Source organism: Macaca fascicularis, chromosome 19, assembly GCF_037993035.2.
Source record: "Macaca fascicularis isolate 582-1 chromosome 19, T2T-MFA8v1.1".
Taxonomy (NCBI): Eukaryota; Metazoa; Chordata; class Mammalia; order Primates; family Cercopithecidae; genus Macaca; species Macaca fascicularis.
In genome coordinates this window covers 43,352,971-43,371,385 of record NC_088393.1, presented here as the reverse complement: position 1 = coordinate 43,371,385, position 18,415 = coordinate 43,352,971, and the positions used below count along the sequence as shown (strand labels likewise).

Sequence of the window (18,415 nt, the reverse complement as noted above, 5' to 3'; positions counted from 1 at the left end):
TTTCCGGGTTTCTAGTGAATTTAATGCACGAGTGTCAAAAATCAATAGCAGAGGAAAAAATGAATAAAATTAAAATGGGGTCAGGAGAAAAGGGCCATGGGCACACACAGGAGGGGCAGTCAGTGGCCGAGTTAGGAGCTGGAGCAGTGGAATTCCTTGGGTGTCATATCTCGTCCAACCCGTAGTCCTCCTCTGGGAAGTCCCCCACCGTCACGACTGCTGGCTTGACAAAGGCGCCATACTTGGCCTGGCATTCGAAGTAGCGTTTCCCATTCACACTGCAGGACAGGATGGGGGTGGGTGTGGTCAGAGGATCCTCACATGGCTCCACTCCAGGTGCTGGCATGGGCAGCTCAGCCAGCAGCATGCATGGACTTACACACAAACGCACGCACAGACACCTGAGTGGGAATTCTTGTTACCTGCCATCATTTTTCCCCAGTGGCTCATCATAGCGGACACCAATCCAGTAGCCAGGCTTGAAATCTGTGAGACCTGCCCACAGAAGAGAAATCCCCATTAAACTTCTGGACATAGAAGAAATCCCATGAAATTTCAGGATCACCCTGGATCCGTGTCGGCCCACGTCTTGGTGAAAACCAATTCTTGCTACCTCCACTGCTACCACTAGAACCATCTCCATCTCCTGTCCAGACTAATATGGTAGCCACTTCGCTGGTGTCCCTGCTCCCGCCCCTGTCCCCCATTCACTGGGTGAAGACACCAGCCAGTGAGGGCTTCATAAAAACCTAAAGTGGATGGCACTGCTGCCTTGCCAGAGGGAGAGGCTTCAGAATAAATCCAACCTGCTGACAGCTTGATCTTGAACTTCTAGCCTCTATTACTGTGAGAAATAACTTTCTTTTAAGTCACCTAGTGAGTGGCACTTTGTTAGCAAACTAATACACAATACTCAGCGACAAAAGACAGCATCCCAATGAAAAAGCAAGCAGAGGAATATACAAGGAACTCAAAGAACTCAACACCCATCCCGCAAAAAAAAAAAAAAAATCCCATTAAAAAGTGGGCAACACGAAGTTGAGGCAGCAGTGAGCCATGATCATGGCCAAAGGATATGAACACACATTCCTCAAAAGATGACACACTGGCCAGGCACGGTGGCTCACGCCTGTAATCCCAGCACTTTAGGAGGCCAAGGAGGGTGGATCACGAGGTCAGGAGATCGAGACCATCCTGGCTAACACGGTGAAACCCCATCTCTACTAAAAATACAAAAAATTAGCCGGGTGTGGTGGCAGGCACCTACAGTCCCAGCTACTCCGTAGGCTGAGGCAGGAAAACCATTTGAACCTGGGAGGCGGAGGTTGCAACGAGCTGAGATCGCACCACTGCACTCCAGCCTGGGCACAAAGCAAGACTACGTCTCAAAAGAAAAAAAAAAAAAAACCCCGACATACTGCTGGGCGCGGTGGCTCATGTTTGTAATCCTAGCCCTTTAGGAGATCCACGAGCCTCAGGTGGATCACTTGAGTCCAGGAGTTTGAGACCAGTCTGGCCAACATGGCAAAACCCTGTCTCTACAAAAAATAAAGAAATTAGCCAGGTGTGGTGGCGCTCGCCTGTAATCCCAGCTACTCGGGAGGCTGAGGCATGAAAATTACTTGAACCCGGGAGGCAGAGGTTGCAGTGAGCTGACAGCACCACTAAACTCCAGCCTGGGTGACGGAGTGGGACTCTGTGTCAAAAAACAAGAAACAAAAGGCAAAGGATCTGAATAGACAATTTCTCCAAAGAAGATACACAAATGGCCATGAAAAGATGCTCAACATCATTAGCCCCCAAAAAAGTGCAAATCAAAACCATAATGATGTTCCCCTTCACACTCAGTGGATGACTATAAGCAAAAGACAGACTAAAGTGCTGGTGAGGATGAGGCCAAGATGGGACTCTTGTGCGCTGCTGGCGGGAATGAAAAATGCTGCAGTGGCTGTGGAAAGCAGTGCGGCAGGTCCTCAAAAAGTCAAGCACAGAGTTACCACGTGGCCCAGGGATTCCATTCCTAGGCACAGATAAATTAAAACAAATGTCCACACAAAAATTTATTTACTTTTTTTGAGATGGAGTCTTGCATGGTCACCCAGGCTGGAGTGGAGTGGCGTGATCTTGGCTCACTGCAACCTCCACCTCCCGGGCTCAAGCGATTCTCCTGCCTCAGCCTTCCGAGTAGCTGGGCTCACAGGCACGTGCCACCACGCCCAGTTAATTTTTGTATTTTTAATAGAGATGGAGTTTCACCATGTTGGCCAGGCTAGTCTCAAACTCCTGACCTCAGGTGATCTGCCAACCTTGACCTCCCAAAGTGCTGGGATTACAGGCATGAGCCACCGCGTCCAGCCACATAGAAATTTATACAAGAATGTTCAGGCCGAGCATGGTGGCTCACGCCTGTAATCCTAGCACTTTGGGAGGCTGAGGCAGGATGATCACTTGAGCAGGAGGAGCTTGGAGACCAGCCTGGGCCACATAGCGAAACCCCATCTCTACAAAAAAACTGCAAACCTTTAGCTGGGGGTGGTGATGAGTGCCTGTAGTCCCAGCTACTCAGGAGGCCGAGGTGGGAGGATGGCTTGAGCCCAAGAGGTTAAGGCTGAAGTGGCCAAGATCACGCCACTGCATTCCAGCCTGGGCAACAGCCACATCCTGTCTCAAATTAGAAAAAAAAAAAAAAAAAAAGAAGAAGAAGATTCATAGCAGCATTATTCATAATAGCCAAAAAGTGGAAATGACCCTAATGTCCACTAACTGGTGACTGGATAAAATGTGGTCTATGCGTTCAATGCAGGACTATTTGGTAACACTGTGGCACTGACACAGACATGCCATGGATGCAACCTGAAAGCATTCTGCTCAGTGGAAGCAGTCAGTCACAGATTGCACGATCCTATTCCTATGAAACATCCGGAATCGGCAAATTAGAGACAGAACGTAAATTAGTGGCTGCAGATGACTGGGGGATGGGTACACACAGGCATAAAGACGGAAATAACAGATAGTGGGGATGCCAGAAGCGGGAGGGTGGTGAGGGTTGAAAAATTACCTATTGGGTACGATGTTCACAATTTGGGTCATGGGTACACTAGAAGCCCAGTCCCCACCCACTAGCAGGCAACACACCCATGTAACAACACCACATGTACCCCCTGAAATCTTTTTTTTTGAGACAGGGTCTCGCTTTGTCACCCAGGCGGCAGTGCAGTGGTGCGATCATTGCTCACTGCAGCCTCACCTCCTCCCACCTCAGCCTCCCAAGTAGCTGGGGTACCTATAGGTGCTCACCACCACACCTGACTAAAGTCTTGTGGGATTTTTTTTTTTTTTTTTTGTAGAGACAGAGTCTCATTATGTTGCCTAGATTGGTCTTAAATTCCTGGGTTTGGCCAGGCGCGGTGGCTCAAGCCTGTAATCCCAGCACTTTGGGAGGCCAAGACGGGCGGATCACGAGGTCAGGAGTTCGAGACCATCCTGGCTAACACGGTGAAACCCCGTCTCTACTAAAAAAAATACAAAAAACTAGCCGGGCGAGGTGGTGGGCGCCTGTAGTCCCGGCTACTCGGGAGGCTGAGGCAGGAGAATGGCGTAAAAACCCGGGAGGCGGAGCTTGCAGTGAGCTGAGATCCGGCCACTGCACTCCACCCTGGGTGACATAGCGAGACTCCGTCTCAAAAAAAAAAAAAAAAAAATTCCTGGGTTCAAGTGATCCTCCTGTCTCAGCCTCCCGAAGTGCTGGAATTACAGGTGTGAGCCACTGCACCCAGCCTTTGTTTTGAGACTGGGTCTTTCTCTGCTGCCCAGGCTGGGGTGCAATGACACAATCATAGCTCACTGTAACCTCCAACTCCCGGGCTCAAGCAAGCCTCCCACCTTGTTCTCCCAAAGTGCTGAGATTACAAGCGTGAGCCATCATGGCTGGCCTGTTCTTTTTTTAAAAAATCCACATTGCGGCCGGGCGCGGTGGCTCAAGCCTGTAATCCCAGCACTTTGGGAGGCCGAGACGGGTGGATCACGAGGTCAGGAGATCGAGACCATCCTGGCTAACACGGTGAAACCCCGTCTCTACTAAAAAAAAAAAATACAAAAAACTAGCCGGGCGAGGTGGCGGGCGCCTGTAGTCCCAGCTACCCGGGAGGCTGAGGCAGGAGAATGGCGTAAACCCGGGAGGCGGAGCTTGCAGTGAGCCGAGATCGCGCCACTGCACTCCAGCCTGGGTGACAGAGCCAGACTCCGTCTCAAAAAAAAAAAAAAAAAAAAAAAAAAAAAAAAATCCACATTGCTCTCCACTGTGACACCACCCTGCCCATGCCCCTGACTTCACTTCTCCCCTCTCCTCCCGCTCCCCTTCCCTGGGTGAACCTCCTACGCTCTGCTCACCCGCACCGGCTACTCCTTCTGGTAGGAACTCTGCCTTCCTTTTCACCTGGCTGCTGCCCCCTTTCCTTCAGATGCTCCCAGGTGCTTCCTCTGGGCTCACACAGCCCCCTGTGTTAGTTCCCCTCACTCCGGCCCTGGTCACGCCGTCCGTTTCCCCACTGCGACTGGCACTGTGCTCCACGCTTCCAAGCGCACAGTCTGCGTGGCTCGGGCCTCTGCTGCCTCCCTCGCTGGACAGATCACTCCACCTGTGCCTCCCACTTCCCTCCACAAACACTGGGCGGTCAGTGTCGGCCGATGGTTCCACCACCTCCAGGGACTGAGATCGTTTCGAACCCCCCCACCCCGCGCCCCAAGGCAGAGCGTGAGGTCTCCGAGGCTCCACTGTGTGCACAACGTCTCCTCCCGGCCTTGCAGCCCGGGACCCCGGGGCCCGCGGACCACGTACCTACATACATGACGGTGCCCCGGCGGGGGGAGTGCCCCGCCGCCCGCACCTCACAGCGGCTGCCCACGGGGATGGAGCTGGCCTGGGCCTTCTCCTCGGCGAGGCGCTGGGCGGCCTCGGCCTCTTGCTGAGCCCGCTCCTCCTCGTTGTAGCGGCCGAGCTTGCTGCGCTTCAGGAAGGAGCGGACCGTGTCTGTGGGCGGAGGGGGCTGGAGTCAGTTAGGGTATCGGCCGGGCCTAACATGATGGCGCTCCACCCACGAAGGGCCCATGTTCATGGAGGAACTCTCTCTTCCAGGTGACAAAGGGCTGTCACCCAAGCCCCAGGTCTCCCACCACAGCCTTAGCCTCTCCCAGGACTCCTAGGGCCTCGCCACAATCAGAAACGGAAGGGGTGCCGCGTGCACCCCTCACCACAGGACCCATGGTCTCTCACCCCTTCAGCACACATCTGCCTTCATCATCCGCCTTCCTTCGGCTCTGAGGCCCCGTCTCCCCCACACTCTGATCCGTCCCAGGTGCCCTCACTGACCGTCACCCTGGCCACTCACATTCCACCTGTGCTGCCCTTCACACCCCATCCGACCTCTCCATGTCTCCTTCTGACCCTGACTGCTGCCCCCAACACCCAGCCCCCACACTTACCCCTCAACTCCCTCCACTTTCCCAGCCCTCCCCCCACCACGTCTGACTGCCCACACCCCCGACACCTCCCGGCCCCCATTCCCACCCCAGACCCCCGCCTGTCCCCACTCCCAGCCTCACCCCTATATCCTCCCAAGCTCTCGGTCCCCACTGCCCACACCACTGGCCTCCCTGCAGTGGCCCTGTCTACCCTGCCCGCCCCCACGCCTGCACATACTCCCTCTGGCCCCCACGCACCTCTCGGCGCCCACCTGCCCGTACCTTGCCTCTGGTCGTAGGCTTCTTGTGAGATCGTGTACTTCTCCACCCGGGACACGTCCTCATACTCACCAAGGCGGGCGCCGCTGTGGTCAATGACCTGTGTGAGAGGAGGGGCTCCGTGGGGATCAGGGTCTGGCCAGGGAAGCCTGGGTGCTGGGTGCAGGGACTTCAGTGTCTCCCATCTGGGAAAAACGCATCTCCCTTCCTCGCCTGTACGGCAGCCTTCTCTCCTCTCCTGAGCCCCGCGGAAGGGAGAAGTAGCTACCTACACTGGCCGCCTCCCCTTCCTCACCCCCATCCAAGCTCCCGGAGACGGCCTCTGTACCCAGAAGTCCCCCACTTGCCGGCATCAACATCACCAAGGGCCCCAAATTCACGGAGTCCAACCAGCAGAGCTCGGGCCTTGCCCACAGCCCTGTGCATGGCGCATCTCCTGCTGGGGCTCTGGGACTCTCCTATGCTGGCCCCAACCACAGGCCCCAGAGCATCTCTTCCTGTTCTGCCCCTCGTATTCATTCACTCATTGGGTTCTGAGCTCCCAGGGGCCCAGCTGGGCCTCATGCTGGGGACTCAGTGCAAACACAGACACACTCTGTCCTCAGGCTGTGCTCATTGTGCAGCGAGAAGGCCAACCACAAAGGAACAGGTACCTGTGAAACACCGGAGGATGGCTATGGAGAAAAATACAACAGAGAAGAGGCTTAAGGAGCGTGGGAGAGCAGGCTTCCCAAAAGAGGGGATGTTTTGAGCCAAGGCCGGAAGGATGAGCATGAATGGCAGGTGCAGATGGCCACAGGTAGAAATGTCCTTCATGCTCTGGAGTGGGGGGTGTGGGTGGGGTGGAGGAAGCCAGAGCGAGAGTGGAAGACACAAGGGACTGCTGTAGACTTTGGGTTTTGTTTTGTTTTTTTTGACGGAGTCTCGCTCTGTCGCCCAGGCTGGAGTGTGGTGGTGCGATCTCAGCTCACTCTGCCTCCCCCTAAGTTCAAGTGATTCTCCTGCCTCAGCCTCCCGGGCAGCTGGGACTACAGGCATGCACCACCACGCCTGGCTAATTTTTGTATTTTTGGTAGAGACGGGGTTTCGCCATGTTGACCAGGCTAGTCTCAAACTCCTGACCTCAAGTGATCTTCCCGCCTCTGCTTCCCAATGTGCTGGGGGGGATTACAGGCATCAGTCACCGACCTGGCCTAGACTTTGGGTTTTATCTGGAGCGAGCTGCCGCCAGGGCACGGCTCTGAGATAAGAGGGCCCTGGCCTGACTCAGGTGGTCCCAGGCTCCCTCTGGCTGAGATGGGGAGCAGGGAGGCCAGGGAAGAAGTTGCCAGGATGGCGAGGTTGGGGGAAGGATGGAGGCTGGACCAAGGTCAGGGAAGTTTTTGTAGATGGAGCCGACAGGATTTGATGAGAGAATGGATGTGGGGGTGAGGGAGAGAGCGGGCCCAAGGAACACCCTGAGGCATTTGGCCTAAGCCACTGGGCTAACATGGCAAAATAGGAATGGGCTTTATTTCCAGATCAAGCATCACTGAGAATTTCTGCTATGTTGAGAATTTTCACAAATTTGAAGTTCTATTATTTTTAAACAATGAATATGGGTGATATTTATTTATTTATTTATTTATTTATTTATTTTTTGAGACAGAGTCTTTGCTCTGTCACCCAAGCTGGGGTGCAGTGGCGCGAACTCAGCTCACTACAAGCTCCGCCTCCTGGGTTTACGCCATTCTCCAACCTCAGCCTCCCGAGTAGCTGGGACTACAGGCGCCCGGCTAGTTTTTTTTGTACTTAGAGACGGGGTTTCACCGTGTTAGCCAGGATGGTCTCGATCTCCTGACCTTGTGATCCGCCCGTCTCGGCCTCCCAAAGTGCTGGGATTACAGGCGTGAGCCACCGCGCCCGGCCCGGGTGATATTTATAAAAAGAATTTTAGAAAACGTAAAAATTCCCCGGTGGCTCCACCTCTGGAACTCCTTCCTTGAGTGGCCTGGGAGGTCTGTGTGTACCTGAACCACCTGGTATGAAACCTGCTCAAAGAAACCACTGCCTATGAGATACCTATGAACACCCGCACCCCTCAGCTTCAGCTGCCCAGGGTGGTCCAAAGGCTCAGTCCTGTGCACCCAGCAGAGGCCTAACCCACAGCTCCAGGCCTCGCCCCCTCATCTGAACTCTCACAGCAGCCCCCTCCTGGTCTTCCTACTCTTCCTGTCCTCCACCATCTGTTCCCCACACACAACCAGAGGGGCACCTGAGCCACGTCAGGGTCCTCCCCGGCTTCCATGCTATTTAACCACAGAAGTGGCCTGTCTTAATCCCCACCATGCTCCCTCCCACCTTGGAGTGTTTGCTGTGCCCCATTCTTAGGGCACCCCTTCTCCATCTTAACTTTTTTTTTTTTTTTTTTTTAAGATAGGATCTCGCTTTATCATCCAAACTGGAGTGCAGTGGCATGATCTCGGCTCACTGCAACTTCCAGCTCCTGGGTTCAAGTGATCCTCCTGCCTCAGCCTCCTGAGTAGCTAGGATTACAGGCAGCTGCCACCACGCCCAGCTGATTTTTGTATTTTTAGTAGAGATGGGGTTTCACCCTCCGTGGGGAAAAGAAAGAGCGATCTGACTGTTACTGTGTCTGTATAGAAAGAAGTAGACATAAGAGACTCCATTTTGTTCTGTATTTGAGATGCTGTTAATCTGTGACCCTACCCCCAACCCTGTCCTTGCTGTGGTGACTCAAGGTTTAACGGATTTTGGGCTGTGCAGGGTGTGCTTTGTTAAACAAGTGCCTGAAGGCAGCTTGCTGGTTAAAAGTCATCACCATTCTCTTAATCTCAAGTACCCAGGGACACATACACTGCGGAAGGTCGCAGGAACCTCTGCCTAGCAAAGCCAGGTATTGTCCAAGGTTTCTCACCATGTGACGGTCTGAAATATGGCCTCGTGGGAAGGGAAAGACCTGATCGTCCCCCAGCCCGACACCCGTGAAGGGTCTGTGCCGAAGAGGACTAGTGTAAGAGGAAAGAAGGTCTCTTGGCAGTTGAGATAGAGAAAAGCATCTGTCTCCTGCCCGTCCCTGGGCAATGAAACATCTCGGTGTAAAACCCGATTGTATGTTCTATTTACTGAGAAAGCAGAAAACCGCCTTACGGCTGAAGGTGGGACTTGCTAGCGCAATGCTGCTCTTTATGCACTAAAAAGGTTTATGGAGATACTTGCATATGCATATCAAGGCACAGCACTTTTCCTTAAACTTATGTCACAGAGATCTTTATTCATATGTCTTACTGCTAACCTTCTCCCTATGATGATCCTCTTATCCTGCCACTTCCCTTTTCTCAGATGGTAAAGATAATGATCAATAAATACTGAGGGAACTCAGAGACCAGTGCTGGTGTGGGTCCTCTGTATGCTTAGCATGGGTCCCCTGGGCCCACTTTTTCCTTCTCTATACTTTATCTCTGTGTCTCATTTCTTTTCTCAAGTCTCTCGTTCCACCTAATGAGAAATGCCCACAGGTGTGGAGGGGCAGGCCACCCCTTCAACCCTCTCTACTAAAGAGAAGTGGTGGCTCACGCCTGTAATCCCAGCATTTCAGGAGGCTGAGGCGGGTGGATCACCTGAGGTCAGGAGTTCGAGACCAGCCTGACTAACATGGTGAAACACCATCTCTAATAAAAATACAAAAATTAGCTGGTCGTAGTGGCGGGCACCTGTAATCCCAGCTACTTAGGAGGCTGAGGCAGGAGAATCGCTTGAACCGGGGAGGCAGCGGTTGCAGTGAGCCGAGATCACACCACTGCACTCTAGCCTGGGGGACAAAGCAAGACTCCATCTCAAAAATAAATAAATTCTACCCTGAAGCTAAGTTTTCTCTTCTGCAAAATGGGGATAATTACATTATCCTTGCGGTCTTACTTTATGGATTCAATTCATCATTCAACAATGATTCACAGGGCTGGGCCAGGTGGCTCACGCCTGTAATCCCAGCACTTTGTGAGGCCAAGGTGGGCGGATCACTTGAGGTCAGGAGTTCAAGACCAGCCTGGCCAATATGGTAAAACCCCGTCTCTACTTAAAATACAAAATTACAAAATTAGCCGGGTGTGGTGGTGCACACCTATAATCCCAGCTACCAGGGCGGCTGAGGCAGGATAATAGCTTGAACCCAGGAGGCAGAGGTTGCAGTGAGCTGAGATCGCACCACTGGATTCCAGCCTGGGGAACAAGGGCCAGAAACTCTGTCTCAAACAAAACAAAACAAAAAACGATTCACGGACTATCCTCCCTGTCCCAGGCACTGTTCCAAGTACTGGGGATACAGCAGTGAATTATAGTGATCAAAATTTCTGCCCTCAGGGCAATCGAATCCGGGGAGGCAGAGAGTAAATAAACCAGATGAGAGAAATCCAGAGTGTGTCAGAGGGGAATCATTGGTAAACACAAAAATCTAAAATAAAGCAAAGAAGGGAAAAAGAATGAGGTGAACATTAACACTGAGGCCAGTGAAGGCTTCGCTAGAATGGTGACACTTTAAGACAGGAAGGAAGGGTGAGGCACGCAGGCATATGACAAAAGAACCATTCAAGTAGAGGATCCAGAGGCAGTGCTCACCTGGGATGTGCAAAGAGCAATGTGGCTGCTACAGACTGAGTGAGGTGGGGAGGGAATAAGGACAGAAAGGGGCCGGGCTTGGTAGTTCACGCCTGTAATCCCAGCACTTTGGTAGGCCAAGGTGAGCTGATCACTCGAGGTCAGGAGTTCCAGACCAGCTTGGCCAACATGGCGAAAACCCGTCTCTACTAAAAATACAAAAATTAGCTGGGTGGGCGCCTGTAATCCCAGCTACTTGGGAGGCTGGGGCATGAGGATCGCTTGAACCCAGGAGGTGAAGGTTGCAGTGAGCCCAGATCGTGCCACTGCACTCCACTCCAGACTGGGCGACAGAGTGAGACACTGGCTCAAAAAAAAAAAAAAAAAAGACAGAAAAGACGTGGTGAGCGGATGCACAAAGTCCTCTGTGTTCTGGCTTATCCCAAGCTGTCCAGCCTGGTCGCTCACTGCGACCTACCTGACATTCTAGGCCTCTGTACCCCCTGCTCCCTCCTTTCCACCTCTTTCTCTTAAGTCACCCTTTCCTCATCCCTCAGCTCAGACATCCCTTCCTCCAGGAAGCCCTCTCTGATTGTCCCAGGTGGTCAGGCACCTCTCCTGGGTGGCCCCAGCCCCCTGGGATTTCCTGATCCCAGCCCAAACCACTCTAGGCTATTCCTGTCTAAAGATGGGTCTGTCACTCCTCAGGCTGCACTGGAGGCTCCACGGGGGCAGGACCTATCTTGCGTATGACTGAGGGCAAAGTCCAGCAAGTGCCTGTTGAATAGCCAAATGAATGGTGGGGCGGGGAAGTGTCCCAGGTAGAGTCCTCACGTGGATGCGGCAGCCGTCATCTACAGGGTAGGAGCCCAGCAGCGCATCCTCTTGATCCAGCTTGCTGTAGAACTTGTCATCAACACCATACAGCTCCAGTTCCATGCAGGAAGCAGGGCTGCCCACCAGCAACTCCAGTTTACACTGCGAGGAGGAGGCAGGGTGAGGAGGAGGAGGCCAGGGGCCCCGCCCCTTGCATCAATGACCATCGCCACGTCCCTGTTCCTCCAAAACACCCCCCAGTCAGGACGCACGGGGCCGCACTCCGGCCCCTAGCCTCTTGCCCCCGCCCTCTGGACCGTCGGATTTTTCGCTGGACCCGCCCCTCGTCTCTTCACTCTCGGGTTCTCTCCGGACCCGCTCCGCCGCGACCGAGTTCCCAGACTCCGCAGCCTGGGATCACCTCCAGGGCCGCCCAGTCGTTCCCCGGTCCCTCCCCGCCTCCCCATTTGGGGAACCCCCCCATTTCTTCTTCGCCCCGCCCCTCCGGACCCCGCCCCTATGGCCACACCTTGAACTCAGCGATGGTGAGGCTGCGGCTGTACCGCTTCTCTGAGCGGAAGGTGTTGAGGGAGCTACTGATGAAAACGGTCACCGTGGGTGCCGACACCCCCGTCACCTCCATCTTGCCGCGCCCTGCCGGGGCCTGCAGCGCGGTCGCTCCGCAGCCGCCACCGCCGCCGCTGCTGGGATATCAGCCCCGCCTCCTGTTCCGGGCCTGACCAATCCGCGCTCTCCTGCCAGGAGCGTCCGCCAATCGCCCCCGTCCCTTCCCCACCGCCAGAAAGAGGGTTCTCCTTATTCCTAGGCTAGCCCAGCCAATCCAGAGAGGCCTTCCATAGTTCACGGTTCTTCCAATAGCGACCGGGAAAGGACCACAGCAAGCGGCGAAGACTGAAGCCGGGAGGGAGGACTGGCAAGAGCTCTCTCAGTGCGCGAAGGGCAACTCGCGCATGCGCGCTGGCCTTCAACCAAGTCAAGCGCCATGGCTTCTTTCCTGGGTGCTCAGCGTTTTGCGGCTTACAGTGCGCATCGTTTTCCTGGCTCTGGCACTCAGATCCATACTATTCTGTAAACTAAGGCGGCGATGCCCAAAAATTGGAAGCAATTACTCTAGGATATCAAAAGATTGACGCAAACCATGAAACCTCTGCGCGGAGAGAGCCGCGCCCAAGGCCGCGGGTAGCCAGCACGTGTGCGCAGCTCCGCCCACTTTTGGCGAAGCACCTAGGCCTGGCCCCTCCCGCGACCTGTAGCGCGGCGGAGCAAGCGCAGAAGGTTGGGCGGGCTGCGCGTCGCCATGGAGCCCGACGGGACCTACGAACCGGGCTTCGTGGGTATTCGCTTCTGCCAGGAATGGTGAGGCGGAGGGAGCGGGTGATGTTAGAAAGGGGGCGAGGAATGGCTCCAGGACTAACCCCTGGCACGTCCCCCTCCCCGTAGTAACAACATGCTGTACCCCAAGGAAGACAAGGAGAACCGCATTCTGCTATACGCGGTGAGCGCTCGGGTCTTCCCCGTCCGGTCCACACAAGTGGCCCCGCCCTGCCCCCTGCCTCTGTGACCGGATTCCCTGTTCGCCCCCCGCTGCACCCCAAGTGATCCTGACTCTCCTGCCCATCACCAAAGACAGTCCTGTCGTCATACCCTCCGGGATCACCCTGCCCTCTCCTCCCAGTCTTATCTGGAATCCCGCCATGACTCCCTTACCCCCACACTCGCCCTCTGGCAGTGCCGGAACTGTGATTACCAGCAGGAGGCCGACAACAGCTGCATCTATGTCAACAAGATCACGCACGAAGTGGAGTGAGTGGCGGGCCCTGAGCTGGGGGCGGGGGTGTTGGCTCTGGAGGCTGGGTCGGAGAGTCATTTTGCACCCCCACGTGCCTGCAGCGAACTGACCCAGATTATCGCCGACGTGTCCCAGGACCCCACGTTGCCGCGGACCGAGGACCACCCGTGCCAAAAGTGAGCGCTCAGCTGGTACTGGGGAGGTAAAGTGAGGCTCGTTCTCACTGGGCGAAGGGAGGAGGGAAGGTTGCCAAGCTTCCAGTGACCGAGCTCCCACCCCCTCAGGTGTGGCCATAAGGAGGCTGTGTTCTTCCAGTCGCACAGTGCCCGGGCCGAGGTAAGTGGCACGAGGGCTTCTTAAGTATCTGGGGCTTATTTGGTCCTTCCCCGGGGCGGGGATATCAATATGGGTGACCCAGCGCTTCTTGGAACTCTGGGCCGGACCCTTACGTATTGGTGAAGTTCTCTTGCCTGTTCTTTTGGGGTGAGGCGCTCCTGGGTCCAAACCCTTCCTAACCATGCATCATTTCTGCCAGGATGCTATGCGCCTGTACTACGTGTGCACAGCCCCACACTGTGGCCACCGCTGGACCGAGTGACCTCCCCTCTCCCCCGAGTGTAATAAACACCAGATTCCATGCGTGAGTTTCCTGTGTTTATTTGCCTCTTGGGGAGGACGCTGGCACACCGTATCAGGCTGCGCGGTGCAGGGCGCGGTGCTGTGCGTAGGTGTCCGGCCGGGAGCTGGTGAAGCCGCAGTCCTCGCACACGTGCAGCTTCTCGCGACGCTCGCGGTAAGCGTAGCTGGCCGGCTGCCCGTGCACCTTAGCAAGGTGAGCTTCCAGGGAGCAGCGCTGCGTAAACGCTTTCCCGCAAGCACTACAGCGGAAGGGCCGGATCCCTGCACAGATGGGCGCAGAGGGGAGGGCTGGACAGAGAGGGCAATGGGCTCTGGACTAAAGCGCCCCTACCCTGCTTTCCAGCCTTGAGCATTTGCGTTCCCTATTCCGAGCTCTTCAGACTCTTCCACCCATGACGCACCATCTGCTACCCTCACCCCGTGCAGACATGGGCCAGACACCTTTGTCCCCACCCTCCCTCACCAGGATGCTCTGTCCCCTGGGGGATGGAGAGGGAGGCCTTCCCTTGCCCTTCGATCTGGAGCCTGAATCGTATAACCGGCATCCGTCTGCACTCTGCATCCCTTGACAGGCCCCTATTTTCCTGCCACCTTACACCCACCCACTGGGGTCCGAGAGACATCATGTCTCGATTCCCCATACCCCACATACACAAACCCCGGACTCTGCACAGCCCAGCACCTCTCTCCATTTCCTTCCATCCCCACCTGGGGCCCAGCAACTTTTCCCTGTCCCTGCCACTGCTCACCAGTGTGAGTCCTCATGTGGCGCTTGAGATCGAAGGCGTCATGAAAGCCCTTGCCACAACAGCGGCACAGGTGGCGGCGCACAGGGCTGTGGCACTTGAGGTGCCTTGTCAGCATGCGCTGCAGAGGGAAGGCCTTAGGGCAGAGCGGGCAGCCCAGCGTCCCTGGGCCCCTGGGAGCAGAGGTCAGGTTGTCCTGTGTGGGCTGCTGGAGGGATGCAAGAGTTATTAGCCCCTCTGGCTGGACCCCACCCACCCTTTGTTACTCTGCAAATGGGTATTTACAGAGTGCCCGGAGCCACCACGGAAGATTAGGAAGGCAGGTGGGAGACAGTGATTAGTGTGTGTACCTGTCACTCTCCAGGGCCTTCCCTCACTATCCCATGGCCCTTACTTTCTCTATACCAATCCCATCTTCTGATGTGACATACACTTTTTTTTTTTTTTTTTTTTTTTTTTTTTTTTTTAAAGACAGAGTCTTGGCCGGGCGCGGTGGCTCAAGCCTGTAATCCCAGCACTTTGGGAGGCCGAGACGGGCGGATCACGAGGTCAGGAGATCGAGACCATCCTGGCTAACACGGTGAAACCCCGTCTCTACTAAAAAATACAAAAAACTAGCCGGGCGCGGTGGCGGGCGCCTGTAGTCCCAACTACTCGGGAGGCTGAGGCAGGAGAATGGCGTGAACCCGGGAGGCGGAGCTTGCAGTGAGCTGAGATCCGGCCACTGCACTCCAGCCTGGGCGGCAGAGCGAGACTCCGTCTCAAAAAAAAAAAAAAAAAAAAAAAAGAAAAAAAAAAAAAAAGACAGAGTCTTGGTGTGTCTCCCAGGCTGGAGTGCAGTGGTACGATCTCAGCTCACTGCAACCTCTGCCTTCCGGGTTCAAGCGATTCTGGTGCTTCAGCCTCCCCATGAGTACACGATTACACGATTATAGGCATGCACCACCATGCCCAGTTAATTTTTGTATTTTTTGTGGAGTTGGGGTTTCACCATGTTGACCAGGCTGGTCTCGAATTCCTGACCTCAAGCAATCCACCTGCCTTGGCCTTGCAAAGTGCTGGGATTACAGGTGTGAGCCACTATGCCCGGTCTACTTTTCTAATTTTACTGGGGTTTTTTTTGTTTGTTTTTGAGATGGAGTCTTGGTCTGTTTCCCAGGCTGGAGTGCAGTGGTGCAATCTCGGCTCACTGCAACCTCTGCCTCCTAGATTCAATTGATTCTCCTGCCTCAGCCTTCTGAGAAGCTGGGATTACAGGCGCGTGCCACCATGCCTGGCTTTTTTTTTTTTTTCTTTAGACAGAATCTCGCTCTGTCACCCAGGCTGGAGTGCAGTGGTGTAATCTCAGTTCACTACAACCGCTGCCTCCCAGGTTCAAGCGATTCTCCTGCCTCGGTCTCCCAAGTAGCTGGGATTACAGGGATGTGCCACCATGTCTGGCTAATTTTTGTAATTTTAGTAAAGATGAGGTTTCAACCTGTTGGCCAGGCTGGTCTCGAACTCATGACCTCAAGTGATCCACCCGCTTCGGCCTCCCAAAGTGCTGGAATTACAGGCTGGCTAATTTTATTGTCTATACCTGCAGCCCCCAACCAGAATATAAGCTCCTTAAAATTGTGGATTTTTGTCTTATTCCCACTGAATATAACGGCCCATCCCTAGAACAGTGCCTGGCTTTCATGAACATACTACATTCCAGCTGGCGCTTTCCTTCCTCCAATGCATGCACAGCTGAAATAGCCCTTATCTCCCATCGCACTCCTGTTGTCCCATGTCCTGACATAAAGCAGTTCATCCACATGTGGGGTTGAATCTTGTTCTGCCCCGCTGGACAGAGAGATCCCTGTGGCTGCCGGCCCTGGTGCCTGGGGTGGGACCTAACGGTAGAGAGCTCACTACTAGGAAAGGAGAGGCATTCCCAACAGAGAGAAGTAGGGGCAGACAGGTCCGGAGGCTGGAGGGCATGTGCAGATGGGCCTGGGGAGCAAGGGACTGTCAGCTTCATTAAGGCTGAGAGCAGGCAGGAGCGAAACAGCTGATTTTGCTGGCCAGCTACACACTCACCGCTGTCCATGGATCCCTGACACTGGACGACTGTTGTGCCGGTGGCCTCCTCAGGCTGCTGCAGTCTGAGGAGAGAAGCCAGATGGTGACGCTTTGCGTCTCTCCTGCCCCTTACCTCCAAGCATGGTGAGGGGCCCACCTGGGATATAGGCATCTCCCCGGAGCTGGTCAGGCAGGTGGCTCCAGTTGGGAGGCTGTGGACGCCGACTCCTGACCAGGAAGGCGCGGGGCATGCCCTCTGGAAGGCTCTCCACACACAGGGGCTGCCTCCACCTGCTGTCAGACCTCAGCCCCAGGATGACTATCCCTGGTGGGAAAGGAGGGGAAGCCGCTGAGGAACCTCATTCTCTTCATGCAAATTTCCTGACTGTCCCTGGGAGTGGACTAAGCTGGCTCGGGTTACTCTTGCCCAGGGACCTGCCCATCTTCTCCCAGGTTTTGGAGGTAACCGTCCAGCTTCTGGGGTGGACAAGCACTAGGACCACCAAGCAGGGCCAGGCAAGGGGAGATGGGCCTGGGGAGCTTTTGGGCATAGGAAGAGGGAACAAGGCTACAGGGGGGTTGAGTGTCTCCCAGGGGTTGAGGGTCTGTTTGCCAGGCAAATCAGTCACCAGGGGACATCCAGCAGCCTGCCTGGTTATTCAAATCACAGCAGCTGTCTGAGGACACTGAAGGGCCCCTCTGCTGTGATTGCCCTGCTCTGTAGGGTGCAGGGAGGACAGCAGATCTGGATAAATCAGGGCAAAATGAGGATCCAGGCTGTGCATCCTCAGGCAGGATGCCCCACCTCTCTGATCTTCAGATTCCCAGGGCTAACATTCAGCCAGAAGCACTGTTCAGGTGTAGCAGGCACTAAAATACTAATTTGTTAATAATCTAGACCCTAGTGACTGCCTGGGACAACACTCTCCCTCCCACAGTCTGGAAAGTAAAAGGGGGTCTCTCTCTCTTTTTTTTTTTTTTTTTTTTTTTTTTTGAGATGGAGTTTCACTCTTGTCACCCACGCTGGAGTGCAGTGTGGCACCATCTTGGCTCACTGGAACCTCCACCTCCCGGGTTCAAATGATTCTCCTGCCTCAGCCTCCCGAGTAACTGGGACTACAGGCATGCACCCCCACGCCCGGCTAATTTTTGTATTTTTGGTAGAGACAGAGTTTCACCATGTTGGCCAGGCTGGTCCTGAACTCCTGACCTCAAGTGGTCCTCCTGCCTCAGCCTCCCAAAGTGCTGGGATTACAGGCATGAGTCACTGCACCTGGCCCAAAGGGAGTCTCTTGACACAGCCAGGGGCTCCCAGGACCCTACCCCGGCACACTGGCCAAGCTCTGTCTACATTTGATTCTTAGCCAAAAGGCCAAGAAGCAATCCAAGCTCTGTCTTTTAAATTTTAATTTTTGTTTTCGAGGCGGAGTCTCGCTCTGTTGCCCAGGCTGGAGTGCAGTGGTGCGATCTCCACTCACTGCAGCCTCTGCCTCCTGGGTTCAAGTGATTTCTGCTGCCTCAGCCTCCCAAGTAGTTGGGACTACAGGTGCGCACCACCCACCCAGCTAATTTTTGTATTTTTAGTAGAGACAGGTTTTAACCATGTTGGCCAGGCTCGTCTCAAACTCCTGACCTCGAGTGATCCACCTGCCTCAGCCTCCCAAAGTGCTGGGATTGCAGGCATGAGCCGCCACACCTGGCCAACTCAACAATTTTCTAAGCTCCAGACCTAGCTTATTGAAAATGATCACGTAAGTCCATGAAGGAGGCACGCCAGTGTCAGCCCAGAATGACCAAGACAGTGAGAGGCAAGTGAGGCAGGGACCCAGCCATGACGGGGTAAAGAGGGGTACTGGGGGACCCGGACAGGCTCCTGATCCAGCCTACCGGAGCAGGGATGGCTTCCTGGATAAGCCCTGAAAGGTTTCAGATGAAAGGGGAGGGTGTGCTAGTCAGAGGGGACATCTGTACAAGGCTTGCTGGTGAGAGTGTTTCTTCATTTCTTCCCATTGCCCAAGAGTCGGTT

The 18,415-nt window shown here is 54.7% G+C and overlaps 3 protein-coding genes across 6 annotated transcripts; 1 reads left to right on the top strand and 2 right to left on the bottom strand.

Moving 5' to 3' along the window:
* Window positions 1-11,825, bottom strand: TBCB (tubulin folding cofactor B). Its single transcript, XM_015440939.3, has 6 exons — window positions 11,678-11,825; window positions 11,167-11,310; window positions 5,743-5,839; window positions 4,838-5,029; window positions 423-495; window positions 1-278 (listed from the first exon to the last, which is right to left on the bottom strand). Exons 1-6 carry the CDS (start codon window positions 11,789-11,791, stop codon window positions 164-166), a joined length of 735 nt encoding a protein of 244 aa, XP_015296425.1. The 5' UTR covers window positions 11,792-11,825; the 3' UTR covers window positions 1-163.
* A 622-nt stretch (window positions 11,826-12,447) lies between these two features.
* Window positions 12,448-13,602, top strand: POLR2I (RNA polymerase II subunit I). 4 transcript variants are annotated; one of them, XR_012427490.1, is made up of 6 exons: window positions 12,448-12,525; window positions 12,610-12,664; window positions 12,899-12,972; window positions 13,060-13,160; window positions 13,243-13,294; window positions 13,494-13,602. XR_012427490.1 is itself a non-coding variant. In XM_005588935.5 (6 exons), exons 1-6 carry the CDS (start codon window positions 12,467-12,469, stop codon window positions 13,554-13,556), a joined length of 378 nt encoding a protein of 125 aa, XP_005588992.1. In that variant the 5' UTR covers window positions 12,448-12,466; the 3' UTR covers window positions 13,557-13,602. The 4 variants fall into 4 exon arrangements, 2 of the variants coding, with proteins under 2 accessions (XP_005588992.1, XP_015297077.3); XR_001487178.4 differs by having other exon boundaries at window positions 12,845-12,972; XM_005588935.5 differs by having other exon boundaries at window positions 13,060-13,134.
* On the bottom strand, window positions 13,600-16,640 carry OVOL3 (ovo like zinc finger 3). The gene is made up of 4 exons (XM_045379687.2): window positions 16,547-16,640; window positions 16,408-16,472; window positions 14,347-14,551; window positions 13,600-13,858 (listed from the first exon to the last, which is right to left on the bottom strand). The coding sequence occupies exons 1-4, from the start codon at window positions 16,638-16,640 to the stop codon at window positions 13,650-13,652; spliced, it is 573 nt and encodes a 190-aa protein (XP_045235622.1). The 3' UTR covers window positions 13,600-13,649.
* Window positions 16,641-18,415: the final 1,775 nt, after the last annotated feature.

Excerpts from the sequence above, each read along its gene's own strand:
- TBCB (XM_015440939.3), bottom strand. The coding sequence starts at position 11,791 with ATGGAGGTGACGGGGGTGTCGGCACCCACGGTGACCGTTTTCATCAGT. Across the intron at positions 5,030-5,742 it reads AGCCTACGACCAGAGGCAAG|ACACGGTCCGCTCCTTCCTG; the intron begins GTACGGGCAGGT and ends CTCCGCCCACAG. Across the intron at positions 496-4,837 it reads GGGCACCGTCATGTATGTAG|GTCTCACAGATTTCAAGCCT; the intron begins GTACGTGGTCCG and ends TTCTGTGGGCAG.
- POLR2I (XM_015441591.4), top strand. The coding sequence starts at position 12,467 with ATGGAGCCCGACGGGACCTACGAACCGGGCTTCGTGGGTATTCGCTTC. Across the intron at positions 12,526-12,609 it reads ATTCGCTTCTGCCAGGAATG|TAACAACATGCTGTACCCCA; the intron begins GTGAGGCGGAGG and ends CCCTCCCCGTAG. Across the intron at positions 13,295-13,493 it reads CGCACAGTGCCCGGGCCGAG|GATGCTATGCGCCTGTACTA; the intron begins GTAAGTGGCACG and ends CATTTCTGCCAG.
- OVOL3 (XM_045379687.2), bottom strand. The coding sequence starts at position 16,640 with ATGCCCCGCGCCTTCCTGGTCAGGAGTCGGCGTCCACAGCCTCCCAAC. Across the intron at positions 16,473-16,546 it reads GGGAGATGCCTATATCCCAG|ACTGCAGCAGCCTGAGGAGG; the intron begins GTGGGCCCCTCA and ends TTCTCTCCTCAG. Across the intron at positions 14,552-16,407 it reads TCAGGGATCCATGGACAGCG|CAGCCCACACAGGACAACCT; the intron begins GTGAGTGTGTAG and ends GCATCCCTCCAG.